This window comes from Aspergillus versicolor (genome assembly GCF_001890125.1).
Source record: "Aspergillus versicolor CBS 583.65 unplaced genomic scaffold ASPVEscaffold_6, whole genome shotgun sequence".
Taxonomy (NCBI): domain Eukaryota; kingdom Fungi; phylum Ascomycota; class Eurotiomycetes; order Eurotiales; family Aspergillaceae; genus Aspergillus; species Aspergillus versicolor.
The window spans coordinates 567,667-592,190 of record NW_024467529.1 but is presented as its reverse complement, the minus strand read 5'-3'; the positions used below and the strand labels follow the sequence as shown (position 1 = coordinate 592,190).

Below are 24,524 nucleotides of genomic sequence, written 5' to 3'. Positions count from 1 at the left end.
GTCTCCGTAGTGGGAGGAGGAGTCTCTGTGTCGGTCTCACACGGAGTAGTCTCGGGCGGGGGAGTCTCTGTGGTAGGGGGCGGAGTTTCTGTATCGGTTTCACATGGAGTAGTCTCCGGTGGAGGAGTCTCTGTATCAGTCTCACAAGGAGTGGATTCGGGAGGAGTCCAGGTAGGGTGAGGAGGCTTTGTCCAGGTCCAGGTAGGGTGAGGGGGCTTCGTCCAAGTGGGATGAGGAGGCTTAGTCTCCGTATCAGTCTCACATGGGGTGGAAGTGGGAGGAGGCCAATGGCCATGGTGGTCATCATCGTCGTCGTCGTCGTCGTGACCACCGTGACCCCCATGCCCACCATGGTCACCGTCACCATGGTCACCACCGTGACCCCATCCGAGCTCAGTTTCGGCATCATCAGACCCAGGGAATCCAATGCCACGCTCAGCCTGGGCTATGGCAGGCGCTGCAAGGGCACCCGTCACAACACCAAGGGTGGTGGCCAGCAGCAAGGTAGGGTTGACCCTCATGATGAGACCTGTTTGAACGAGAAGAAGTCAAGAGCTTGCAGTACTTATTATCCAAGTAGGATATGAACGAAGTTAAGTAGTAACGGCAGTGAACCAAGTAAACAGGAGAAACGACCGTGGGTTGCAGAGGCTCTTGCTGGGCAACTGGAAAGCTCGCACAAACAACGGGGTCACAGAAGTTAGGGCAGACATGACGCTCTTTATCATTTCGCCCAGGGCTGGAGGGAAAGAATGCCATCAGCCCCCTTCACTGGTCAACAAATGGCCAACTCGCTATCATCATGACAATAGCAGCCTTCCCTGGCAGGGCCTTCTCCGAGGCAACACCCTTTTGGAAGATGGTAAGCGACTTCAGCATGAAGTGGATCCGAAAAGCACAGCGAGTGGTCTGTTCTCAGCTTTAGTGCAAAGCTAGAGTCGGACAGTGCATTGGCGGCTGGGCCTGATAGATCAAGTTCCAGCCAGTGCCTGGTTAGGTTTCGATACGTGGTCAGGGAAACAATCAGAACCCTGGAAACTGGGGAGAGACCAGGCGGAGGCACGTGGTCTGGGGTGGCCAGATTGCGATTCATGAGCAAAGCACACTCCCAGGTTACAGGTATGTCGAGATGTGTGCTCACTGAGACGGCAGGTACTGATCTACTCGGGAGAGTATCGTGGCCAAATCAAGGCACCTGCTCATCGAGAACGTCACTTGCAGCGGGTCCATTGTAAACTCGACAATCATGATCTCTGTCCATCAATCATGGCTCCATGAGGGCTACCCTGGCGGTGCAGTGTCACATTGGGCTCCAGCATTGTGCCACCAGGAATCGGGCCATGGCACGGGGAACCCAGAACTCTGAGTTCTCGACCGTTGGAAATCATCTAAAATAGATTAAAGTCAGACATTCGGCTGGGAAGTTGCGGAATTGGACGAGGATGGAAAGATGAAGGAGTGAAAACCGTGGACCGAGAAATTGCTTGCGCAGAAGCGGCTAGACCAAAACAGCGGGGTTGGCAGCCTCCAAGACATCTCATCTCCGCCGCCAAATCACCTCCCCTCGACGGCGATAAGACCCTTTCCATGCTGTCAGGATGAAGTCACGCCCAGGAGATTAATGCGATGAGTCTCACCTATTATTATCCCTGTTGTTCACATTGCATGGATAAGAGGGGCTGGGAGTGTCCTCCAGAGTGGCGGCCTAACCTGCATTAGGGCAGGCATTATGCTACCTGGACCGTGATAGTGACTTGTCAGCTGTGATCTTCGATTCTCGACCAGTCCAGGAACGGACGGGAACATCTGTCCTTGTCATAATGCTTGTCCGTGGTTTTCCTGTTTTGTTCCAGCCAAGGTGCTATACTAGGAGGGAGTACCCCGACTCCATGCCTTGACTCTTCCCTCAGATCCTTGTCCAGATCCTTGTTTAGAAAGGTATCGACAAATATCGGTCAGCGAGCGTCCCCGCTTCAGGACTCAGGGGCAAAGAAGGCAGGGAAGTGGTCTGGAATGATTCGAAACACCACTAGAGGCTAATGCAGAGTACAACACAAGGTGGCTGGTTTTGACCCCTCTCCAAGCAAGAAGCCGCTGCTGGAGTTATATAGTACAAGTCATTGATCAACAAGGCAAAATCAATTGCTTCTCTGTCAATTGGATTCGGCCACTCGGATGAAGTGGCAGGTAACGCCAAAGACGAGCCAGGCAGATGTTGGGAATGGGGCAGAATAAACCAGTGCAGGCTCAACTCAGCGGATGTCTTGAATGAAACGATTCCTCGACGACAGTTTCCACCAATGTTTTGTCGCTGCGGAAACTGGTCAGGCCTTTGTCACTGGTGATAATTCTCCGGTTCAAGATGCACAAATCTCAATCTTGAGCAAACAGCAACGCCGCAAGAATCACTCTCCACCCTTCTCTTTGTGAGAGCGAAGCGGGGTTACTCCAATGGATGATTTCAGTGGCTGGACATAGTTCCTACTGAAAAAGATCCTGTCAGTGAAAGTACGAAAACGTAGTGGCAAGTTTCCTTGAAGATTGAAGATCATGATAAACTTCTGGGAGGAGAGGCAGAATGATGAATGGTCAATAGAAGGGAAATCTATAGTATAGAGTACATAATATACAGGGGAAAAGTCCAGCGGACGAATAATACATGAAGCCAACCGGCTGACGGGCCTGGTTGATGTTAGTGTACATTGCAGCAAAGGACTAGTTGGTGGCGGTCCTTGGTGCTGGCTCTTCGTAGTCATGGTTGCGAGTTGTGGTACCAACGGCGGCACCCTCCTCGCCCTCGGGTGCAGTTGAGTTCCGTTCAGATTCTTCCTCATAATTATCGCCGTCCGCTGGATCGATTTCGGCGGCAGATTCCTCGGCACCAGACGCATCCAGCACATCCGGGTTATAGAGTCCATCCGGTGGATTGACTTGCTGGCCTGCATCCATGAACTGCTTTTGTTCAAGGACCTGCTTCTGCAAGGCAATCTGGCGGCGCAAAGAGGCATCCTTCCGAAGCTTCTTGTTCGCCGAGAATTCGGTTAATGCCCTTACCATCCTCTCCTCCACGAGTTGCTTCACATGGACTGCCAGTGTCCGATCTGTGAAGACACCTCCAAAACGATAACTGAGCCAGGTGTAGAGAATCACAGATCTATGTAGGGATTCCAACTCGTGCATGTAATTCTTTTCTCCAGATACCGGTTCTTCAAGGATCTCAAGCCGGACATCGTCAATGTCCAAAAGTCGGCCGTTTGTGTGCTCTGCAACGCAGCGCACGAATGCCATCCCCACATCACGCCCGGATTGTTCTCGTGCATGTATAGGCGCAGCCATGAATGTTAACTGATCTGGAAATTGCAGGCCGGGCACGGCATCAATGACCTCAGCATTCTCCAGATGTTGATCGATATCGCACATAAAAAATAGGGGGTTTGTCTGGGAAATCTCCGCCAGTCGCTTGACAACATATTCTAGTGAGACACTCTGTGGGAAGTAGGCCGCCATTTTCTCGTGCGCGGAGTCGGGAGGATGGATACCCGCAGCTTTGAGCGGTGGTGGGTCAGCACCCAAGGCATTGCGGATATATGGCAAGTCAACTTCTTCTAGCGAGGTAACATAACCAACATTGGATGTATCCTGCTGGCGCTTTTTATCATCATTGTGTTGTGCCGCTGTCCGATATCGGCCAGCCCGTCCACCGATTTGTTTGATCTCGGAGGCACTGAGCCTGGAAAGACCCGTTGGAATATTCTTCACAACGGTCTCGAATATGATACGCTTGCAGCTCCTACAAGCAGTTAGGAAGGGGAAAATAAAACCACACAGGGGTGATATAATAGAGGGGAACCCACAAATTCAAGCCCATGCCTATGGCGTCGCTTGCTACCAAAATGTCATAATCATTATTTGGATCGTTGAAAAGGCTTGCTTGCTGGGTACGAATTTCAGCCGGCAATCCACCGTAAATAATAGCAGCCCGTCGTCCCGTTACTCTTTCAATATCGGCTTTCAAGGCGTGGATCCCAACTCGGGAGAAAGAGACCACACAGTCCCCCTTCTCAAGTTTTCTCAAATCTCCATTCAGACTCCGATCCATAGCTTTCAGGGGATTCAATCGCTCGTAGCGATGTATCTCCAGCTTGTCCCCAGTGAGGGCCGCAAGCTCCCGAATCAGAGGGACCGCTCTTACCTCTCCACACAGGTGTAGCTCTGTAGCGCGTGCTCCTAACAGAGCACGAGTCCAAGCCCAACCGCGTTTCGGGTCAGCTATCATCTGAATCTCATCGATCACACCAACTTCGTATTGTTGCCCTAAGTTAACCATCTCCACGGTATTGCTCACGACTACCGACTTTTGACCCTCGTGGATTTTGACTTCATCTCCCGTGACAAGACTACACGGAATTCCACTTGTGTGAAAGCGATGATAAACCTCTTGGGCAAGGAGTCTCAGAGGCCCTGCATAAAAGCCGCTTTTTGAAGCCTCCAAGCGTTTCAACGCAGCGTACGTCTTTCCGGAATTCGTGGGCCCAACATGTAAATGGATAGTTCTTTGGATAGCGCGCGCCTGTGGGTACCATTCCGCTGGGTATCGCATGTCCGCAATTTTTTGCTGCTGTTGTAGGTTTGGCTCTGAGAATTTGGTGTCGAGCTCCTGCGCGTACAGCATGTACTCCAATTCACGTTTTAATGCCCGGGCACCAGATTTGAGGTACGTCTTTTGCATTGTGTTCTTCACCTGGATTAAGGAGCCTTGTTTGGCACCCGTTCCCCTGTCGCTAGCTTTGCAAGCATTCAAGATGGAGCGCTCGAACCGCTTCCATGTGTCTGGGGCTTGATCTGATGAAACTGACTCCTCTGCTTTCATTTCTCGAAGCAGGCCTGTGACAATGGAGGGGAAATCTTCAGCCATCATCGCTTTCCTCCGTAATTTGCCGGGGTACATAAGCTTCTGGTCGATATTGTCGGTGCCATCGGTCTATTCGAAACCAGCGTCAGCATATTTCCAAACGAAGACGGCCGCGCATAATAATATCATACAATTGTACCTACCGTATTCTTCTTAGCTTTTCGTGGTTCCAACCGCTCTGGCTTTTGCGCACGTTTCGAACGCTGAAATGGTGAAGAAGTCGTGAATGGTCGCGAGAAAGGGCGCAGAGATACTCGGATGGCACATGACAGGCCATGGTTGCCTCTGCTGGACCATGGCTGCATTACTCCTGGGCCGTCTTTGGGGAAGTTGGGATGGAATGAAGCTGTTTGTCGAGGGCGCAGCACAGGGCCGAATTTATCGGAGGCGCTCCACGCATCCGAAGTAATTCATGCACAATAATCAACGGAAGATGGACGCTAAGCAAATCACCGTATATTCTAAAGAACAAAAAATCAGGCGGTATGCATCAGTAAAGACCACATTGGAAGCTGTCGAAAAAGCCGCCAGAAATTTGAGTCGCAAACATGAAAAGTTGCCTCCTCACCGCGTTTGGCGATACGGGAGATCGGAGTCGGAGCCGCCGCCAACCGCATCAGAGCTGGTGGGGATCTCCGGTCTCTCTGGAGCCATGCTACGTTTCATAAACAGCACTCCTCCTTTACCACACCCTGTTCAATAACACCCTTCTGTTGCCTCACTCTTGTTTTTCCCACACACTTATACTCCGCTACCTGCCGTATCCCCCGTCCAGCCCGAGACAAAGAGCTGCAACCCCTCCTGAGGGCTGCCGGCTGGCCACTATGAGCTCGTTCCTCGACATCCAGCGGGAAAGTAAGTCATGCCGCGAATTGGGCCGAGGGAGAGGCCCTCCAATATTATCGGGTGCTAATTTTGCTTGAAACTAGTTATCCTGAACACGATTCGCTCTACGGGAGGCAACAATGTGCGATCCAGGCTCCCCCCGCCTTTCCCCTCCTTATCTATGACGGAACTGACGTTGGGCATCTGCAGTGGAAGGTCTTGGTGTTGGATGAAGCCAGTCGGAACTTGATCTACAATGCGGTTAAAGAAGATGATATCCTCAATCTGAATGTCACCAGTAAGTTCACCCTACTGAGGTCATAGCAACAGAATGCATGGTCTGACGCGCTCCACTGCCAGATATCGAACAGATCGAAGAAAGACGGCAGTCCAACCAGCCGATGGATGCCCTTTATATCCTGTCCGCTCTCCCACACATCACCGACTGTGTTCTAGCCGATTTCGAGAGGAAGAGGTATAGAAAATCATACTTGGTGTGGACGTCATGTCGGTGAACCCTTATTTGCGTGTCGCGAGTTGCGCCCAATTCTCACATTGCTTGCCAGTTCTCGATCCGGCGCTGCGCGCTAGGTTTGATCGATCGCAGATGGTCCAGGAGCAGCTTGCGGGGTTCCAAACCATTAGCATCGACTACTTCCCAAGGGAATCGCGTCTTGTCACGTTTCGCGATCCTTGGAGTTTCCCGGTTCTGTTCCATCCCGATTGCAACCAGTTGATCAGACAGCACCTAGCAACACTGGCACACAAAGTATGACATTTCCCCATCTCTAACGGAGTATGCGTGGATTAACGGATACTGCAGGCTGTGTCCATCTGTGCAACCTTGGGAGAATACCCCGTAATTAGATATTATCGGCCCAGAACCCCTACTCATGAAGCCAGTGTACTATGCTCGCATTTGGCACGGTTCATACAAGAAGAGCTAGATCAATTCGCGCAGTTTAATCGCGGCTTCCCACCACAATCTCCGAGGCCGCGCGGTGTCCTATTGGTAGTAGACCGCTCGATGGATCTATTCGCGCCTTTGATCCATGAGTTCACCTACCAGTCTATGGTTCACGATTTGCTCCCAATAAAGGAAGGGGATAAGGTTACATACAAGATGGTTTTAAACAAGGGCTCCATGAATCAGGAAGAAAAAGAAATGGAAATAAACGACCATGATAGGGTTTGGGTTGAGTACAGGCATATGCATATGAAGGACGTGCTAGGTAAACTGGGCGAAGATTTTGCCAAGTTTCGAGCAGCTAACCCGCAGTTTGCGGATGGGTATGTACCCCCCTTTCTATCTTCCTCAGTATGTCGCTCACTAGGTTCAGCAACGACAAAGCGGATGTGGGTATGATCAAAGACATGTTAGCTGGTCTCCGAGACTTTCAAGAGGGCAGAGACGCATATACCCTCCACCTCAACATGGCAGAAGAGTGCATGAAATTTTTCCAGGAGCACAAACTGATCGAAGTTAGCTCAGTTGAACAAAGCCTCGCAACTGGCCTCGATGAGAACTATAAGAAGGCCAAGGGATTAGCATCACAGCTTGTGCAACTATTAGATGATGACACCATCATCCACACCGATAGACTACGGCTCTTACTGTTTTACATTATATACCGCAACGGATTACTTCCTAGCGACATCAGAAAACTCATGGCCCATGCGAATCTTCGACCGCAGGACGGACAAGTGATTTCCAATCTCGAACTACTGGGTGCGAGAGTTGACAAGCAATTGAAGGATGACAAGCCTCCTGTTCAACCGCTGTTTAACAGAAAGCCTCCTGTGCAGTCCGAATTCGACGAAGGGATCCTCTCGCGGTACGATCTAAACGTTAAAATGATGTTAGAGGACGTTATTCGGGGCACGCTCGACCCATCTGTATTCCCGCCGACTCGCCCGCACGCTGATGCCGATGGCATGGCAGCACAGCAGGATACTCTTGCACAAGCGTCCCTCCGAAGTGCGAAGCCTACCTGGGCACGAACACGCTCAGCAGGAGAGCAGCCGCGACAACGTATCATTGTCTTCATGGCTGGAGGTGCCACATATGGGGAAGCGCGAACATGTTACGAACTATCTGACGCTTTCAAGAAGGACATCTTCCTAGCCACTTCCCACATGCTTACCCCTGGACTCTTTCTCCGCCAAGTCAGCGACTTGAGCGCAGACAGGCGACGCCTCGACATTCCTGCCGAACGACCAAAACCGACCGCACCCGCACACCTATTTGAGAAAGACACCCCGCCACCCCAGCCCGCCCCCCAGAAGAAACCAAACCCTGCACCCCCTGCCGCCGCAATGGGGGCAATGTCTTTGGGGCCGTCTCCGTCTCCCCAAAAGCCACCCATTACGGGCTCGAAACCTCCGAAAGAACAAAAGGAGAAAAAGAAGCATCGTTTCTTCAGGTAGCATCGTTCAAAACTTTGGCGTCTGGAACCACATTTACTGTTTATGTTTTTAGCCGCGCTCCTGTGATACCATTTAGGGTTGTTTAAGCAATAAGGCGCCGCGGGATTCAATTGATATTTCTTTTGTCCTTAAGCTGATATTCACGCAGCCTTTCAACTCTATTAATCATAACTATCATAATCATATATAGTACATGGGGTATCATAGAACATAATGGCAACCAACCATAATAGCAACGCCGTATAGGGAAATAAAATAGAAATCAGGCCCCGCCAAGATACCTCAGCACATCCTCATCCTGATAAAACATCTCCTGTAGCTTTTCCCTCTTCTTCCGTGCCTCCATATGGCCCTTCCTCACCTGCTTCGCATCCAACTTCTGAACTTTGTCCTTCTTTTTCTTATCCACAGACGCCGGCGAAGGCACAGCGGCTCCCAGCCCCACCGTATCGGCCTTTAATTTCCCCTTCAAAGGCTCTCGAATCCCCTCTCGTCCAGAAGCGCCAAGGCCTACCCGGCTATCTGGATCCCAGCCATAAGACTCGAGATAGCGGAGTCCATGCCGTGTGCGGTCAAGGTGAGAGGGCGGATGAGAATGAGCAAGACAGACTTGGTGCGCGATAGAGGATTCATGAGGTTTATGAGCTTCTGTTTCGGAGGGATTCAGCGGGAGTTTGCAGACTTCACAGGTTGGATTTGAAATAGGCGGAGGAGGGGCGGAGTGGCTGCGGTCGTTTGTGTCGGAGCTGGGTTCTGCTGCGGTTATAGATTGAGATACTGGGGTCGCGGCCGAGTCTGAACCCGAAGCTGAGGATGACGGCTTCGGCATAACGATCGAGAGATATGTATTCGCTATACTAGCCCCCGCGTTCGACGGGGTGCTGGGCGCGGACGAGGTGAGCGTTGAGAGTTCATGGTTTGAGGACCGCACGAAGGCGACGCGTTTGCGGGTTATGCCTGCGCCGAAGACACGCTGGTCTTCGAGTGGGAGGAAGTAGTCCTCATCTTCGTAGTTTGACATGTTTAGTGGCGTGCAGGTCGAGACTGGAAGCATTCCTGAGGAGGGAAATGCTGCGTCGACCGCCTATTTTTGGTGTGGCGGGAGATCGGCCGCTATTTTGATGTTTCGCAAGCTTCAGGTCCCTTCGGCCTGTCTCTCTCTCTTCTTCACACGACAAACTCACTCTCACCAACTTCTCCAGCCGACATGCCCATCCCTATAATCACCCAGGGCATCGTCGAGGGTTTATCCTCCATCCCGTATTCGTACACCATTCTCAAGATCTTGCCATTCATCCTCGTTATTGCAGCCTTGAAGTATTACTTCGGTGGTGCGCGCAATGACTCCGAACGGCTTATGCACTCCAAGGTCGTGATGGTGACGGTATGCTAATTTCCGAGCTATATATGTACACCCCGGCCGTTGCTAATAGTCACTAGGGAGGCACCTCCGGAATTGGAGCCAGCGTCGTCTACGAACTCGCATCCCGCGGCGCCCAAATCATCCTCCTCACCCAACATTCCCAATCGGACATATTCCTCGTCGACTATATCGACGACCTGAGAAAGTCAACGGGAAACCAGCTTATATATGCAGAGCAGGTAGACCTTTCCTCTCTCCACTCCATTCGAAGTTTTGCGACAAAATGGATCGATAATGTCCCGCCCCGTCGACTCGACATGATTATTCTCTGTGCGAACACAGCGGATCCCACCCCTTCCAAGCCAAGAGTCACAATGGACGGAATAAATGAGGAATGGCAGGTCAATTACCTCGCGAACTTCCATCTACTCAGCATCCTCAGCCCAGCGCTCCGAGTTCAGCCACCCCACCGTGACGTCCGCGTGATAATGACAACGTGTTCAAGCTACATCGGAGCACAGAAACTGGATTTCTCCCAGCTAGACGCAGACACCATCCCGATTCACAGACAAACGACTAACAAGCGTACCCCGGCCTCTAAAAAGACAGCATCCAAACAGCCCCGCCAGCCTCAGAAACAGAACATCTTCGGTCTAAGCAAAATCTCCCTCATGATTTTCGCCACCTCTTTTCAAAAGCACCTCAACGCCTTCAAACGCCCCGATGGTCAACCTCCCTCTGCCCGCGTTGTTCTCGTTGACCCAGGTCATTCCCGCACACCCGGAACCCGCCGCTGGCTCACTGGCGGTTCTCTCGTGGGCCTGCTAGCATATCTCGTTACTTGGCCAATATGGTGGCTTATTCTCAAATCCCCGCAGCAAGGGGCTCAAACTATCCTGTACGCAGCGATGGAGGCAAAATACGGCCGCGGAACCGGCGGGTGGATGCTGAAAGAGTGCCAGGAGGTAGATTTTGCTAGGAAGGAAGTTACGGATGAGGAAGTTGGTAAGAAGTTGTGGGAGGCTAGTGAGAAACAGATCGAGGAGAGGGAGAAGGAGGGAGCTGTGTTGCGAGCTTTGCAGAAGAAGGTGGAGGAAGAAAATGAAAAGGCGAAAGCTCAAACCCAAACTCAAAAGCCTGCTGCATCCGGAGCCAAAGAGCAAAAGGCTGGATCGAGAAGAAGCCGCAGGGGAAATGGAAATAAATAATTATACGATCAAGAAACGGCAAATGAGTTCAGCCCAGACATGAATGGCTATTATATATATTTATATTAAGAAATCCATGGTCCGAGTAAAAGGATCAAGAGAAAAGGAAAAAGAAAAGAAAAGAAATTCGTTCCATTCCATCTAATCGAAAAGATCATTTTCGCTATCCATGCGATATTTATCTATCCATCCTCCACTTTTAAAACTAAACCAAACCTCATGCAATGAATAGATCTCCCAAAACATTTCATTCAATTCCCAAGATATCTTATTAAATTATTCCTGTCTTCCTTTCTCCCCACTTATTTCTTGAGCTGGTCCAGCAGCTGAGCGGGAGGCTGTTGCCTGTATCCCTGGGGGTTGTTCTCAGTCCAGAGCCAGAGATCCTCGCAGGCCTGCTCGAGGGTTCGCTGGGCTTTCCAGCCGAGCTCCTCGTTGGCGCGAGTCGGGTTGGATGTGAGGTTGAGAACGTCACCAGCACGGCGGGGAGCGACTTCGTAGGCGAGGTCGCGGCCGACGGCCTTGGAGAAGGCGCGGACCATCTCGTAGACGGTGCTGCCACGGCCGGTACCCAGGTTCCAGGCGCGCACACCGGGGTTGTTGGAGCGGAGGTAGTTCAGGGCCTTGAGGTGACCGTCTGCAAGGTCGAGAATGTGGATGTAGTCGCGGATAGCGGTTCCGTCGTGAGAGGCGTAGTCTGCCGATAGGGTTAGCTGATGATATTTATTTGCCGGGCCTCGTTAAGGCAGTCAGGAGCTTACCATCTCCGAAGACAAGGAGCTTCTCGCGCTTGCCAGTGGCGACTTGGGCGAGCAAGGGGAGCAGGTTGTAGGGGACACCCTGGGGGTCCTCGCCCATGATACCGCTGGGGTGGGCACCAGCGGGGTTGAAGTAGCGCAGCAGAGCGCCGTTCCACTTGGTGGCCTCAGCCTCGTTGCCTGCCTTGGTGGCGTTGTTGCGCTGAGCGTTGATAACGTCGGTAATGGCGAGCTCAATAGCATACTTGGTGTTGCCGTAGGGGTTTGTGGGGCCGAGAGGGCAGACCTCGGGGATGGGGATCATGTTGGGGAAACGGGTAGCATCTCCGTACACGGTAGCGGAGCTAGAGAAGACAATGTTGGTGACGTTGTGACGGACCATGGAGCGGAGGAGGCAGATGGTGCCGTAGACGTTGACATGGTAGTAGTCGAGGGGCTTCTCGCCAGATTCGCCGACGGCCTATTGCAGAGCAAAGGGTGAGTCTCGGAACGGGAAATTCGGTTTCGAATACAGGGTTGGGCATACCTTCAAGGCGGCGAAGTGGATGACACTGTCAATGTCGGGGTGGGCTTCGAAAACCTTGTCGAAGGCAGCCTCGTCGGTGACATCGAGCTGCGCAAACTCGGCCTTCTTGCCAGAGATCAACTCAATGCGGTTCAGAGCCTCCGAAGAGGAGTTGTAGAGGTTGTCAGCAACGACAACCTTGTAGCCAGCCTCCAGCAGGGCGAGGGTGGTGAAGGAGCCAATGTAGCCGGTGCCACTGTGAAGGAGGGGCAGATTAGCGGCTGTCAGTGTCGTTTCAGAGACTGAGAACTTACCCGGTGACGAGAACGGATCCAGAAGGCATGATGAAGGTGTAGTTACAAGGACGAGAAGACCAGAGGAGAGAGGGATGGCAGTCAAAAAAAGACGGTGAGGACAGCGGGGATGGCGGGATATTTAAGGGGAAGACCGCAATGACAATCGATGGTTTCGATGGTGGGGGGACGAGGAAGGTTGTCTGCCCCTCATCAACCTACAACTGTCCGTTTCCAGGCACAACAGCATGCCTCTCTAACCAATTGCGTCGCTGTCACCGATCATACGCCACAGCCAGGTCCTCTTCTTCGACCTGAACCAACAATTGCAACAAACAATTGTCCCGAAATTCGATCAAGAATCGCCATGCCCCCCAGTCAAGGCGAAACCGCATCCTTATGGATCGGCACCGCAACACCGGCAGCATACGTACTCCTCTGCAATGCACGACGATCAACACCAGTTTGATTAATTCCCTAGGGCTTTTCCCCCTGGTATCAGGAAAAAAGGATATAGAAATATCAGACACCTATATTGGAGCCCGCTAACCCATTGAAGCTCGACATAGTTCGACTGAGGACAGTCCCTATCTTGCAGAGCATGCTCTTGAATAATTGGGCTCTCGGGCCAGACGCACGGTCTTCGCCAGGAAGTCGTCCCAATAATAGCGCCGGGCTTCCAGACTTCCAGCTCTGTGGCGGGTCAAGTTCCACTTGCTGGGTGGGCCTGGCGTGTCCATTGTCCGAGGGGTCTTCGCCTTCCGTGCCCAATCACACAAGACAAGAGGAGCGATAATGCACATTGTCAGGCCTTGCCGCTGGTTCATGTTGTGGTTTTTTTTATCGCACCATCTCCGGATCAGAACATGCGATGCTACTAATATAACTGACATGCATTGGAATACAACAGCCGGTTGGTTATTGTTTCTCGAATTTGTAGATAATTACGGGTTTCAAGCACAAACTTAGGTAGGCAGATTGCTCATGATAGAAGAAAAAAGAACTAGATAATGATGCTCGCTACGGCGGTACTGTGCAAATCCGGTGCAGTTAGGACTAACCCAGGCTGAAGCACATTGCAATAAGACCTTTCCGTAGAATCGCAGATCCGCTCGTTTGTACAGAGTATGGTGCGCCAAAAGTAGCCTGGAGGCCTTCCGGCTTTTCCTATCTTTCCTTTCTCCCCCGGCGTCCCTCCCCGACGTAGGAGTAAAAAGAAATTAGGGGTTGTAAATCCCTGGAGGCACATTTTTGTCAAGAATAACAGGACTACACCTGTACTCCGGTCGTGCGCAGAGAGGCGCATAGACATGGTCCAATAATCCACATTGCACATTATTACATGCACTGCGCCATATGTGGAGCGAAGAACTGATAAGGTGCGAAGTCAATCCCGATTTTTTGGGGGCACTCTTTAACCGAGAAGCTCAACATCTAACCCGATAGCTCGCATAAAGAGGTTGACGTTTCCAAGTCGTTGGCTAGCCATGTCAGCAGGAAGTGTCTTGCTGTGCGTGACAGTTTCCATAACACGGTCCCTAAAAAGCTAGTAGTTAGCAAAATGGCCTCCAACATGAAAAGACAGTAAGTCGCTTACTTGACGGCGATAACCAAACGCTGTTGCTGTTCCGGACTTGCTCCAATTCCAGTAGCGGCCAAGAATTGCCAGACATACATATCATCACCAGCATTGATAGAGTTGGGGAAAACGTCGCTGAAAATAGGCTCGAGTGTATCGAATAAGACGTTGAATTTCTCGACCCATTGTTGCCAATCATTCTCACTTGCTTGCCCAGCTTCCTTGACAATTTCTGCTCTGCTTAGAAGCATGGTTAAGATTCCTAGACCGATTCGTGTCCTAGCAACAAATTGCACATGGGTCTGTGTAATGACCAGGCCAAGAAGTCCGATGATGATATTGAAGGGGGCCTCGCTAACATAACCAAGGAGACTTGGCATAACGGCTTGGGAAAATAGATCGATGGCTTCCCTCACGGCTAGGGACGGCTGGAGCTCACCGGGCGTAGGGTGCGCTCTCTGAACAACGTCTAGAGTGTCGAGATGCACGACAATCATTGTGAGGATGGTGATCCGCTGTTCCTGATCGATATGACGGAATATGCGTGGAATGGCCTTCTTACCTTTGGGGTAAGAGAGGAACGCAATAAACGGGTGAGGGGTGTTGGAGTTTGGTACAATAGCCTCCATGACTTTCAGGTCCTGCCACAGCTTTTGGTTGAGCGAGTGGACTTTTTGACGCCACTCCATATGTGTTTGAATTGCCTCGGGATCGTTCTCATCGGGTGGGGGAGGCATCGTGCGCTCCATATCCTCCAATTCCATCAAAGTGCTGTAGACCCCCTCGAGGTTCGTCAAGATGGACTTGCGGTCACTCAGACTTAAATCCGTTTGTAACTTCTTGGTAGTCTTGCCACCTTCCGAACTCTCGGGACGTTTGATATTCAGCGAGGGCTTCGGCGCTTTAGCATTTCCGAATGAAATCTTTCCTAAGCTACCCTCAATAATGAGTTGCTTGTTTTTCGGCTTCGCTTTGGCGGCCTCCACTGCACGTTGAACCTGTTGCTGCATACGCTGCATGTGATTATCCCCAGTGTGGGCGTGCTTGCGCGACCCATGGCCACCGACGCGATTGCCGGTTTGGAGCAAATAGGTCTGTGCGAAGTGGCCGAGAGGCTGATGGGGGTGTTGCCGGGGTGCACCTCGGATTTGGCTGTACACTTGATAATAGAAGTCTTCTGCCAAAACGGCCTCCGAATCGGTGTCAGCCATGTTTCCAGCCTGTGCCACCAGCTGCTGTAGTTGGATACGGGTGATGAAATTTTTATCTTGGGGGGTCATCAGCCCATTGCCCTTGGATAGAAGGAAGATCTTGTGATTTCGCTTTGCACGTTTAGCATCCTCCATGAGGTACGCTACGCGCTGTTCTTCCGTCAGATCCATCAACTGCTGTGGGTTAGTAATCAACGGCAAGTGCGCACTTGGTCCCCGGGCATGTTGTGGCGGTGGTTGCACGGGCTGCTGTTGCGGGGCCTGTTGTGGATGCTGACCACGCGGGGGCATCGCCTGGGGTTGTTGAGGCGCAATATGCGGTGGGGGAGCGTTATGATTTTGAAGAAGATGCAGGGGGGCGTTAGGAGCGTGAGCCGGATGAGGGAAGGGCTGCGGACCCATTGTCTGCGGATGCAACAGTTGTGGCGGCACACCTCTTCCATACTGAGCTTGCAGATACTCATACTCATGCGGGAGTCCCTCGGGAAGGTTGAGAATCTGCTGAGGCCTTTGGAGAGGAAGAGGGGGTTCGGCCATTTGCTGAGGTAGCGGGATTTGATGTCCACCTGGCATCGGTGGAACACCATGGCCCCGGATTTGCGCTTCAACCTCCTCGAGACTCATCATCTTTCTTGCCTGCGACGTAGCTTGAAGCCCCGGTTGTTCTGACTTGTTTGGCAGGCCCCAGACGCTGGACTTGGCTTGGAGATCCGGAATATAACCGGGATCATTATACTTTTCATATCCTGTTCGCCTTGGCTGCTGTAACGCGCTTACGCCGGTGGTTACGGTGGTCTTGGTTTCGGTGACAGGAGCAGCGGCAGGTGCTTGAGGGTTCTTCAGGTTGTAGCGGACTTGCTCCTCTCCGATGACGTCTGAGACTTGCGCCGTCTTCCCAAAAAAGTCGAAGTCCTTGCCGACAGGGGCGGTGTCCACCTCGCCGAAGGTATCCTGGTTGAAGGCATCCTGATCCTCGTCCAGCTGGTCTCCTAGCCCATCGTAGGTATCTTCGAAATTGAGGCTATAGTCATCCAGAAAAGTACACGTATCAGTAAAACGCCATATTTAGGTACTCATTGGCGACCAAAAAAGCGAGCATTGGGTGGGTATCGCTTACACATCGTTGTCGTCGCCGTGGTGCGCCGCTGCTTGGGCGCGGGCGACCTCAGCAAACGGGTCGGGTGTGTCGAAAATCCCCCTCTGTCCGTCCTGGGGAACTCGGTCCCTGGGAAGGGTTGTGTCGAAGCCGAAGAACGACATATTCGACAAGGAGGTGGATGGGGAGAGGGGAAGTGGTGGGTGAATGCGGGAGATTTAGCATTCCCAAGAATTGTGGTGCGGGATGAAGTCAAGTCACGATGTTTTCTGCCTGAGGCATTAAGGGTACACCAACTACTTATTCATTTTTGCCTTGTTTGGGTTCCCTGGCGCACATGTGTGCACGGAACTGCATGTAGACAATCCATAAATGAGTTAAATGGCTTCCGAGCAAACTACTCCAATAATAGGGTACAATTCAGCAAAAAATATGTCGCTGGGTCCAGTGATAGGTGTTAATGCCTTAGGCACTTAATTAATATCAGATGTACTGCGGACAAAACGGGTTTCAAGTTCCAACAGCAGCCCAATTTGGCCTGCATCGGACGCGCAAAGACATAATATATGCGCTATATTTCCAATGGGTTTGAGCTCACTGCCTATTATTCTGGGTCCTTGAGTTTATAATGGGAAGTGTACGTATGCTATGCCGCCCCGCCAATAAGGTGGCGGAGCTGGCTCAGTTCCCAGTGTTGCAGGCCGCAGTCGCAACCAAACTCCTTTACATTGTCAACCCATTTCCCCTTTAACGAGAGGCCCAACAACACTCAATTGTCTCATAGGAAACTTACACTTTCCTCCCTATACGTTGACTCGGAAATTTGCCTGGTCCGACACACTAAGGGCCGAGTCCGCCCGTCTTTACGCCCTTCGCAATCCAACCTGTCGCGCGGGACCTCCGGGAAGGACCGCACATATTAGAGGGCTCAACCTTCCTGGAAGTCGGTATCAAATCTTGGGTGTAACCGGAACTTTTTCTCACAAGCTCCATGGGCCTGCATTGAATACCACGAATCTTTGCTCTAGTCTCGAGTCGCCATCCTTCGTGCGCTGATTGCACGTCGCACCAAGAATGGCGCCGACACAGGGGAAGTACACGCGGTATCTTATACTCGCCATCTTGGTTAGTTTGACCTCATTCCCCTTATAGGGTATTACAGGCTAACCTGAATCATGTAGGGAGTGGCCATTTTCTTCCTCTCAAGACGTTCGCTTCCTCTCCCCGGCACAAAACAGGGCTCTGGTGGCATTCCCCAACCCTCAGTGCACTCCCCACCCTCCGATGAGACTGAATCGCTAGGAGGATATACACTGAATAGACATTCAAGTAGCGAGGTAATGCGATTTGCTGCTACTCACCCTGGCGGCCGTGCGAACGCGACATTTGTGACTCTAGCACGTAATACGGACATATGGGAGATTTCCCAAGCCATTCGCCAGGTGGAGGACCGTTTCAACAACAAATTTCACTATGATTGGGTATTCTTGAATGACCAGCCCTTTGACGACGATTTTATCCGCATCACAACCTCCCTGGTATCTGGCACCCCCCGTTATGGCCTGATCCCGCCGGAGCAATGGTCCTATCCAGACTGGATTGACCAGGATAAAGCAAGGGAAGTGCGGGAAGATATGCGTGACAAGAAGATCATATACGGTCACTTAGAAAGTTACCGACATATGTGTCGTTACGAATCGGGTTTCTTCTTCCGTCATCCTCTGCTTCTGGAATATGAGTTCTATTGGCGGGTGGAACCAGGCATAGAACTATTCTGTGACATTCCATATGACCCTTTTGTGTTCATGAAAGAGAACGATAAGAAATATAGCTTCGTAATGAGCTTATTTGAATATCCAGGCACCGTCCCAACACTTTGGGACACCGTGAAGGAGTTCATGAACGAGCATCCTGAACATATTGCAGAAGGAAACTCAATGCAATTTTTGAGTGACGATAATGGTAAAAACTACAACATGTGTCACTTCGTAAGTGCCCACTGCCTTGGGATCTGCTTTTACTGCTAATGCATGTATAGTGGTCGAATTTTGAGATCGGAAGCCTGGACTGGTTGAGATCCAAGGAATACATTGAATACTTCGAAGCCCTAGACCGGAAAGGTGGCTTCTATTATGAGAGATGGGGCGACGCACCTATTCATTCAATCGCCGCCGGATTGTTTCTCAAGAGGGAGCAGTTGCAGTTTTGGGATGAAATCGCCTACTTTCATATGCCCTACACTCATTGTCCCCACGATGAACAATTGAGGATGGATCTACGGTGCAGCTGCGATCCAGGAGGGAACTTTGACTGGAGGGACGGATCATGTGAGTTCTCTTTATCTTGTAATTGTCGGCGTCTTCGGCTAATGTTTCTGTACACAGGCCTGCCTCGTTACTACCTAGCTAACGGCATTCCGCTACCTGATGGTGTCAATACATACGGCTGGCTGTCAATACTGGGAAGGATTATTCTCTTGGCAGGCTTCATCGGCCTTTTAATCATCGCCATTAATCCCCGGGCGCGGAACCACGCCCTTCTAGGAGGACAACATTTATATAGGCAAAGCCAAACATTCTGGGACCGATATCAGAAAGAGAGAGATGAGTGGGAGAGAGATAGACTAGCTCGAACGCGGGCCAACTCATAATCTCGCGAGGGCGGAAGTTTGTGCTCTTCTCGGCGGCTCGCAATTATCTGGACCATCTCGATATTGGAGACATTTAGCGATCTTTATATTCTCACCATGCATTCGGGGTTTGGCGCTACTGTGTAGTTTTATTTTTTCGGATATACATATTGACGAACTTATGCGCAAACAATGGTGTTTAAGGGAATTGGGGGCTCAGATGGCGGGTTTTATGCATTGTTCATATTAAGCCACTTAGGGTCAGATTGGTGACTTTTGTTTTATAGAACTCCACATATACTAAGTATGATATGCAAACTAAAGTAATGAAGTTTCCGTTACAACTGTGTAGTTTGGATGATATGTATACAGATACAACACTTAAATATTCCAGATATAATACAATGGCGCCAATCGAGACATGAGACTCTTTCCCGTAACATCCAGTCAATTAGCCATAATTAATCATCTACTCCTTCTTGGGCTTCTTCGTGCCGTATTTCGACCTGCTATTTACTCGGCTGGCAACGCCACCCTGTACAGAATTGTGGTTAGAGTGGATATAGAGGACGATAAGGACCAAAACATACCAAGTCCATAGCCCCTCTCACCAGATGGTATTTCACACCAGGACAATCCGGCGCACGACCGCCGCGAACAAGAACGACACTGTGTTGCTGGACATTGTGGCCTACGCAGACTCGTTAGTACATACATACCAACCAAGTACCACAGCTCGAGCCAACTGCTCCCAGCCAGCGAGCGGAGATAGGCACGAAATTGACATACCTTCACCAGGAATATAAGCCGTGACAACCTTTCCACTAGTCAAGCGTACACGAGCCGTCTTTCTTTCACCGGAATTGGGCTTCTTGGGCTTCGTGATACCAGTCTTCATGCATACGCCCTTCATTTGAGATCGGTTGATAAGCGCAGGGGAACGGGAGCGGCGCGCGGCCTGCGAAGTCCGGCACCCGCGGCGGACTTGGTTAAAAGTTGCCTGGCGGAAAGGAGATGTTGAGAATCGGCGAATCGCCGGGGGCTTTGCGGATGCGAATGCGAATGCTTGCGCCGCGGAGGGTGTGCGGAGGATGGGTTGGAATCGGGGAGCTGAGGATGTAGGCTTTATGGAAGCCGCGGGGATGGTTGGCCGTTGGACGAGAGTCCGCAGGGTGCGAAGCGCCAGGGGGGAGAAGAGGGACGGCATTTTTGTGTATCGGGGGCCGACTGGTGTTGTTAATCCTGCTGGATGATCGAATGTCGGCTTGCTGCTGGAGATAATTTCCCACAGGTAGGTCATGTGACACAACTGGTGTATGTTGCGGAGTTGGTCTGCTTGGGTGTCCCGAGGAGCTAGACGCGCCATTCTGGGAGCTGCCTTGGCTGTCTGGCTGACTTCCGAGCTGGGTACGACCTCAACTAAGCTCGATATCCACCGCCTCTCAAACACATCATTCCTCAACTTTCCAGGTCTTGAACAGATCATACTTTACTTGCTCAGTCTTCCGAATAGAGAATATCTGCCAACGACCACATCTTCAGTCACAATGGTCCGTTCTCACCATCAACTCATCCAAACCACTTAAAGGCCTATGTCCACCGTCTATCCAGACCAACCACCACTAACGTCTTGAAAACAGTCTCTCCGTCTCGCCCCTCCCTCGTCACACCCATCCCAAACAACCAACACATCAACCCATCACGTCCCCAACACCCAGACCTCAAAAGGCGCTCCCTCCGCTCCCGGTCTCCCCGACACCCTGCGTGACAACATCACTCTACAAGCCCCCCGCGGTGCCCCATCCACCCAACCGGCTACAGCAACCTCCACACACCCACTAGAAGCCCGCCTCCTCGCGTGGCGTCAAACCCAAGATGCACTGAAGATGGAGGGCCTTCGCCGCACATATGGGATTGCTGAGCCTGTCCGACGTGGTATGGAGCTGAAGATTGTTCGCGACGGTACATTCCGGCCTGCTGTGCTTGGTGGGAATAAGGGCGGGAATCTGCATGAGGACATCCTTGTTCTTGGGGGAAGAGATGCGGAAGTTGGCTGGGAGGATGTTTTCCAGGGTTTGTTACTCTCTTTTCTTCTTCTTTTTTTCTGTGAGGGTATTATAGAGGCTAATGGTTTTCCTCATGTAGGAGACGAATTCAAGGAACCACCTGCTTTCCACGATGAGATGGAGAAGCGGCTGCGGATGGATTAAATTAGTGGGTAGTTTTGAGGGGAAGGGGGTCTTTATGGATTGTTCCGTCGATAATTGAATCATCCATGCATCTTTTCACGTCATGACACATCAATACTACACGGTACGGAATCGAAAATAATGGATTCTGTTTACATTTGTAAAAAGCAGAAACGTGCGGGTAATAGATTAGATATGAAGTGTCCATGCCTACGCGAAACATACAACATCCTACTATACGCTCAGTGCTGTTTACGCAGCTATAAGTACAGATCTGAGCAAGACCATGGATTCAAACTATGCAGCTACTAGCTAGCACATGATAATACGATCTTTGACTGGATGCAGTCAGTGGGCACAGCTACAAGTTTCCTTACTTTAGATTGAAGTTGCTGCAAGAGCATCCATACTTGCCCACACCTAACTAGAGCTAACTAACCAGGCAGGAAAGTTGCGACCAGAAACTCCCAAGAGGCAGCATACATTGGCCCAAAGACCAGATGATAGATGAACATATCAGAAGAAAAAGAAGATAAATGAACTGGAAAAGGGAAGTCCCAGAAAGTAGGTAGGAAAAAAACATGTATGAAATTGCCCTGATGATAAAGCAGACAAGAACATAACACGGGATATATGATTTCAATCCAAGGGAAAAGAGAAAGGAAATGAAGAAATTGAGAAAAGTCTGCAGGGAAATGGGGTATATAGGGCGGTACTCAGGGATAAGGCAGTAGTGGTAGTACTGAAAACATGGTAAATGCGAATCCAGTCAAGCCAGCTCTGAGACCATGCCAAGAAAGGGATATGCGAGTAGGCCGACACACTGGAAAATAAAATCGGCAAAACGCTAGAAAGGAAGGTCAAAAGCCGTAACGCCATCCCAAGTTTCAATGAATAAGCGGCTGAGGCATGGCACCTCATATCAGAGAATCGAGGCGGAACCAAGCTCGGTGTTGATAGACAGGGAGAAGAACCCAAATACCGGAGGGATTGGATGGATGTGGCGCAGTAGAGACGGCAGATAGGTTGAACTGGTTGGCGCACCTCTGCCGGTATGCAGAGGTGATTGGGGGAGAAATGTCCTTGAAATCGGCCCTATCCCGGTGGGTAATGTGCAGAGTGCAGTCTACGGCTATGTGTACAAACGTCTCCGTTCTTCATTGGATAACACAGCGACACCGTGGGCTCCGTTCACTGGTGTCTCGATCGCGGGAGTACTGTGTCTTACCACCCTTGGCGTCCTCCTCGTCAACGACCTCCTGGGGTTTAACAGTCATATGCACTACATTGGGTGCGTCGCTGCTGAACTTGGAATCTGTATCCTATCATTAGCATGATGTTTGGCGTAACGGAGTATGGCGTCGCATACCTGAGAGGGGAGATTTATCGTCAAGTAGCTTTCCGAACGAGATTAGGCGGATAGAGCTAGGGGATGATGGGCGGGTTTCCCAATCTAAGAGGCATTGGTTAGCTGCACCCATATCACGTTTTCGCAAATCAAACCATACCTTCCTGCCATGACCTCCAGATTAACTCCTTCAAAGTGTAAACGCTCATAGCAAACGGATCATTATTATCCACAGTGATATCTCTTTTCCGTAAGTAGTTTGCATCGATTTTGATGGGGTATCGCGTGCCCGTTATTAACAGCAGGACGATTGTCAAGGAAGGTCCGGATTCTTCCGGCTCCGGCTCTTTGACTGATGCATCGGATGATAGCTCGGGCGCTGTTGCTGCTATCTTTTGCTCCTCTGTTCCTGGTGATACGGTGGCCAAAGGAACTGCCTCTGTATTACTCTGGTGTGAAGGGTTAGGTACGGAGACATCAAGATTGTCTGTGGTATTCGTATTCGAGGGGTCAGTCGCAGTACTTTCCTGCGGAGCGTCTGTAGACGGGGCAGACTTGATCGCACTGTCGTCCGCTTCGATAGCTGTGCTAAATACCGGTTGTGAGGGTTCGGGGGCGGCGGATATCGATTCAGCCGCACTTGTGGCAGGGTCTGGACCGTCCGCCTGCGCATGATCCTTTGAAGCCATAGTCTTGTTGTTCCTTCAAGCGGAGAATTCGCAACTACAATCGAAATGCTGACTGGCGTGGACAAGGTGATAAGCAGAATTGAAAACTGGCCAACGCTGCGGAGATGGGTTTGGGAGAGGAGGTGTTGCCAGGGCCGGCAGCGAAACCAGCGGGCGGATGAGAAACAGCGATCAGATCCTCAAGCAGGGAAAGAACGCCGACCGAATGGGGGCGAGATGACCCAAATCCAGAACCGAACTATGTGAGCGCTGTTCGGCGGATGATATTCAGGGCCATGCGATCGGGGAGACTCCAGTGAAGAAGAACCGCTCACAGGAGGCTGGGCGAGATGAAGCAGAGAGGGAGAGAGGTCTGAGGTTGAGACAGAGACGGAGACTGAGACAGGCTGGAGAGCGAGAGCCAAAAGGGAGGAGAACCTGGAAGGTCGGGGCGAGTGGAGCTGGGCACCAATCCCGTTCGGTCGCTGGCGGCCACTGGCCTCAATTTCGGTCTCCTGCTCACGACTGGGCTCGGGGTTCCAAGGTTGGTTCCGCCGATTTTTGTTCTAGATTTATCTCGAGGTTAAGTTCAACGGTTTTTTCTTGTTCTTGTAAGCAGGGCGAGGGCTGTAGCTACTGTAATCCCGACTGCAAGTGGTGACATGCTGAGATTGGCCGTGCTGCATGCAGATAGCCCGGAGACAGGTTTTATTTGCTGTTGATCGTCCTCCTACGCGGAGCCTCCAATAATAGCATGCGCCTGACATGACACTCGTTGGTATTTTCGTCAATATAAGAACATTAACAAATGGAGAGGAGCAGAGGTTTCCCTATTAATTGTGAACTATTCACGAGTGGACTATCGACCCCCTAATCTGAGTATGCCGACCCTGTGCTTGCAAGGTTATCCACCCTTCCACACATCACAAATTCGCAACAGCGTAACTAGTAATGTGGATAAGCTACTATATTTATTTTCCAGTGGTAGTGATCTATTGAATCAGGCCCCTCCTCGAACTCCAGTTTCGCGGTAGATATTCCGAATCTTGTAGTATATCGTACACGGCAAAGAGCCATCAAGCCGACGCCACATGGGCAGTGAACAGCAGTTCGAACACTCGAGCAATACCGCGCTCTCAGATATTTGACTCCACGGCTTCTCTCACCGGTCATTCATGGCTGGCCAATGCACCTGCCAGGGATTTGCATCTGTCTTCGGTAACTGACCTCGTCTTCCAATTGTTGTAGATGCCAATCAAGGCCTTGTTCTTCCTCTTCAATATGTCACTTTGCCTGCTTAGGTTTCGGTAAGCATAAAACTCCCAGCTGACCAAATAAGCAAGTATACAAGGGGGTGTGAGCTGCTTGGTTCGGCTGCTTGCAATGGCTCCGAAAGCCTCGCGAATTTCGAACTTGTTTGGGATATCTTTTCCTCTCAAAGTCTCAAGTCTCATGGCGCGAAGCTCGTTTCAGCCTCCCAAGCCTCAGCCAGGCTCTTGAGAAGACCTGAAGC

At 51.1% G+C, this 24,524-nt stretch overlaps 12 protein-coding genes across 12 annotated transcripts in view; 4 read left to right on the top strand and 8 right to left on the bottom strand.

The window, feature by feature from the left end:
- ASPVEDRAFT_718946 (uncharacterized protein) overlaps positions 1-648 on the bottom strand; it is a 1,581-nt gene extending 933 nt beyond the window's left edge. The window contains exon 1 of the mRNA XM_040816142.1: positions 1-648. This exon is cut by the window's left edge and continues 1 nt beyond it. Coding sequence (XP_040668990.1) covers positions 1-521 — 521 coding nt within the window. The 5' untranslated portion in view covers positions 522-648.
- Positions 649-2,715: 2,067 nt separating this feature from the next.
- ASPVEDRAFT_134328 (ATP-dependent RNA helicase SUV3) lies at positions 2,716-5,217 on the bottom strand (the record flags this gene model as incomplete). The annotated part of the gene is made up of 3 exons (XM_040807115.1): positions 2,716-3,790; positions 3,855-4,954; positions 5,044-5,217. 3 exons carry the CDS (start codon positions 5,215-5,217, stop codon positions 2,716-2,718), a joined length of 2,349 nt encoding a protein of 782 aa, XP_040668989.1.
- Positions 5,218-5,736: 519 nt separating this feature from the next.
- ASPVEDRAFT_134619 (Sec1 family protein) lies at positions 5,737-8,164 on the top strand (the record flags this gene model as incomplete). Its single annotated transcript, XM_040807151.1, has 7 exons — positions 5,737-5,767; positions 5,842-5,879; positions 5,948-6,035; positions 6,098-6,244; positions 6,304-6,506; positions 6,561-7,027; positions 7,078-8,164. The coding sequence occupies 7 exons, from the start codon at positions 5,737-5,739 to the stop codon at positions 8,162-8,164; spliced, it is 2,061 nt and encodes a 686-aa protein (XP_040668988.1).
- A 95-nt stretch (positions 8,165-8,259) lies between these two features.
- Positions 8,260-9,239, bottom strand: ASPVEDRAFT_42733 (putative G-patch domain protein). The gene has a single exon (XM_040812654.1). The coding sequence runs from the start codon at positions 9,183-9,185 to the stop codon at positions 8,427-8,429; it is 759 nt and encodes a 252-aa protein (XP_040668987.1). The 5' UTR covers positions 9,186-9,239; the 3' UTR covers positions 8,260-8,426.
- A 132-nt stretch (positions 9,240-9,371) lies between these two features.
- On the top strand, positions 9,372-10,735 carry ASPVEDRAFT_84675 (putative oxidoreductase; the record flags this gene model as incomplete). Its single annotated transcript, XM_040817581.1, has 2 exons — positions 9,372-9,548; positions 9,605-10,735. The coding sequence occupies 2 exons, from the start codon at positions 9,372-9,374 to the stop codon at positions 10,733-10,735; spliced, it is 1,308 nt and encodes a 435-aa protein (XP_040668986.1).
- Positions 10,736-10,886: 151 nt separating this feature from the next.
- ASPVEDRAFT_719475 (NAD-dependent epimerase/dehydratase family protein) lies at positions 10,887-12,713 on the bottom strand. The gene is made up of 4 exons (XM_040816145.1): positions 12,313-12,713; positions 12,020-12,254; positions 11,497-11,953; positions 10,887-11,432 (listed from the first exon to the last, which is right to left on the bottom strand). Exons 1-4 carry the CDS (start codon positions 12,339-12,341, stop codon positions 11,038-11,040), a joined length of 1,116 nt encoding a protein of 371 aa, XP_040668985.1. The 5' UTR covers positions 12,342-12,713; the 3' UTR covers positions 10,887-11,037.
- Positions 12,714-13,107: 394 nt separating this feature from the next.
- On the bottom strand, positions 13,108-13,694 carry ASPVEDRAFT_42731 (uncharacterized protein). Its single transcript, XM_040812653.1, has one exon. It carries the CDS (start codon positions 13,625-13,627, stop codon positions 13,295-13,297), a length of 333 nt encoding a protein of 110 aa, XP_040668984.1. The 5' UTR covers positions 13,628-13,694; the 3' UTR covers positions 13,108-13,294.
- ASPVEDRAFT_42730 (deadenylation-dependent mRNA-decapping factor PAT1) lies at positions 13,689-16,406 on the bottom strand. The gene is made up of 3 exons (XM_040812652.1): positions 16,199-16,406; positions 13,889-16,102; positions 13,689-13,829 (listed from the first exon to the last, which is right to left on the bottom strand). Exons 1-3 carry the CDS (start codon positions 16,339-16,341, stop codon positions 13,706-13,708), a joined length of 2,481 nt encoding a protein of 826 aa, XP_040668983.1. The 5' UTR covers positions 16,342-16,406; the 3' UTR covers positions 13,689-13,705.
- Positions 16,407-17,251: 845 nt separating this feature from the next.
- Positions 17,252-18,827, top strand: ASPVEDRAFT_134725 (glycosyltransferase family 15 protein; the record flags this gene model as incomplete). Its single annotated transcript, XM_040807162.1, has 4 exons — positions 17,252-17,302; positions 17,359-18,165; positions 18,216-18,504; positions 18,562-18,827. 4 exons carry the CDS (start codon positions 17,252-17,254, stop codon positions 18,825-18,827), a joined length of 1,413 nt encoding a protein of 470 aa, XP_040668982.1.
- Positions 18,828-19,138: 311 nt separating this feature from the next.
- ASPVEDRAFT_42728 (mitochondrial 37S ribosomal protein uS12m) lies at positions 19,139-20,093 on the bottom strand. Its single transcript, XM_040812651.1, has 3 exons — positions 19,596-20,093; positions 19,397-19,497; positions 19,139-19,341 (listed from the first exon to the last, which is right to left on the bottom strand). The coding sequence occupies exons 1-3, from the start codon at positions 20,011-20,013 to the stop codon at positions 19,276-19,278; spliced, it is 585 nt and encodes a 194-aa protein (XP_040668981.1). The 5' UTR covers positions 20,014-20,093; the 3' UTR covers positions 19,139-19,275.
- Positions 20,094-20,268: 175 nt separating this feature from the next.
- Positions 20,269-21,354, top strand: ASPVEDRAFT_42727 (proteasome maturation protein). Its single transcript, XM_040812650.1, has 3 exons — positions 20,269-20,356; positions 20,447-20,879; positions 20,952-21,354. Exons 1-3 carry the CDS (start codon positions 20,354-20,356, stop codon positions 21,014-21,016), a joined length of 501 nt encoding a protein of 166 aa, XP_040668980.1. The 5' UTR covers positions 20,269-20,353; the 3' UTR covers positions 21,017-21,354.
- A 680-nt stretch (positions 21,355-22,034) lies between these two features.
- Positions 22,035-23,113, bottom strand: ASPVEDRAFT_718613 (uncharacterized protein). The gene is made up of 4 exons (XM_040816138.1): positions 22,867-23,113; positions 22,504-22,792; positions 22,365-22,448; positions 22,035-22,310 (listed from the first exon to the last, which is right to left on the bottom strand). Exons 1-4 carry the CDS (start codon positions 23,014-23,016, stop codon positions 22,153-22,155), a joined length of 681 nt encoding a protein of 226 aa, XP_040668979.1. The 5' UTR covers positions 23,017-23,113; the 3' UTR covers positions 22,035-22,152.
- Positions 23,114-24,524: the final 1,411 nt, after the last annotated feature.

Excerpts from the sequence above, each read along its gene's own strand:
- ASPVEDRAFT_42733 (XM_040812654.1), bottom strand. The coding sequence starts at position 9,185 with ATGTCAAACTACGAAGATGAGGACTACTTCCTCCCACTCGAAGACCAG.
- ASPVEDRAFT_719475 (XM_040816145.1), bottom strand. The coding sequence starts at position 12,341 with ATGCCTTCTGGATCCGTTCTCGTCACCGG. Across the intron at positions 12,255-12,312 it reads GGATCCGTTCTCGTCACCGG|TGGCACCGGCTACATTGGCT; the intron begins GTAAGTTCTCAG and ends CCTCCTTCACAG. Across the intron at positions 11,954-12,019 it reads TCCACTTCGCCGCCTTGAAG|GCCGTCGGCGAATCTGGCGA; the intron begins GTATGCCCAACC and ends GCTCTGCAATAG.
- ASPVEDRAFT_42731 (XM_040812653.1), bottom strand. The coding sequence starts at position 13,627 with ATGTGCAATGTGGATTATTGGACCATGTCTATGCGCCTCTCTGCGCAC.
- ASPVEDRAFT_42730 (XM_040812652.1), bottom strand. The coding sequence starts at position 16,341 with ATGTCGTTCTTCGGCTTCGACACAACCCTTCCCAGGGACCGAGTTCCC. Across the intron at positions 16,103-16,198 it reads CACGGCGACGACAACGATGT|CCTCAATTTCGAAGATACCT; the intron begins GTAAGCGATACC and ends GGATGACTATAG. Across the intron at positions 13,830-13,888 it reads CGTTTGGTTATCGCCGTCAA|GGACCGTGTTATGGAAACTG; the intron begins GTAAGCGACTTA and ends CTAGCTTTTTAG.
- ASPVEDRAFT_42728 (XM_040812651.1), bottom strand. The coding sequence starts at position 20,013 with ATGCCGTCCCTCTTCTCCCCCCTGGCGCTTCGCACCCTGCGGACTCTC. Across the intron at positions 19,498-19,595 it reads GGCTTATATTCCTGGTGAAG|GCCACAATGTCCAGCAACAC; the intron begins GTATGTCAATTT and ends GAGTCTGCGTAG. Across the intron at positions 19,342-19,396 it reads TGAGAGGGGCTATGGACTTG|GGTGGCGTTGCCAGCCGAGT; the intron begins GTATGTTTTGGT and ends AATTCTGTACAG.
- ASPVEDRAFT_42727 (XM_040812650.1), top strand. Across the intron at positions 20,880-20,951 it reads CTGGGAGGATGTTTTCCAGG|GAGACGAATTCAAGGAACCA; the intron begins GTTTGTTACTCT and ends TTCCTCATGTAG.
- ASPVEDRAFT_718613 (XM_040816138.1), bottom strand. The coding sequence starts at position 23,016 with ATGCGCAGGCGGACGGTCCAGACCCTGCCACAAGTGCGGCTGAATCGA. Across the intron at positions 22,793-22,866 it reads TACAGACGCTCCGCAGGAAA|AGTAATACAGAGGCAGTTCC; the intron begins GTACTGCGACTG and ends CCTTCACACCAG. Across the intron at positions 22,311-22,364 it reads CGATAAATCTCCCCTCTCAG|ATTCCAAGTTCAGCAGCGAC; the intron begins GTATGCGACGCC and ends GATAGGATACAG.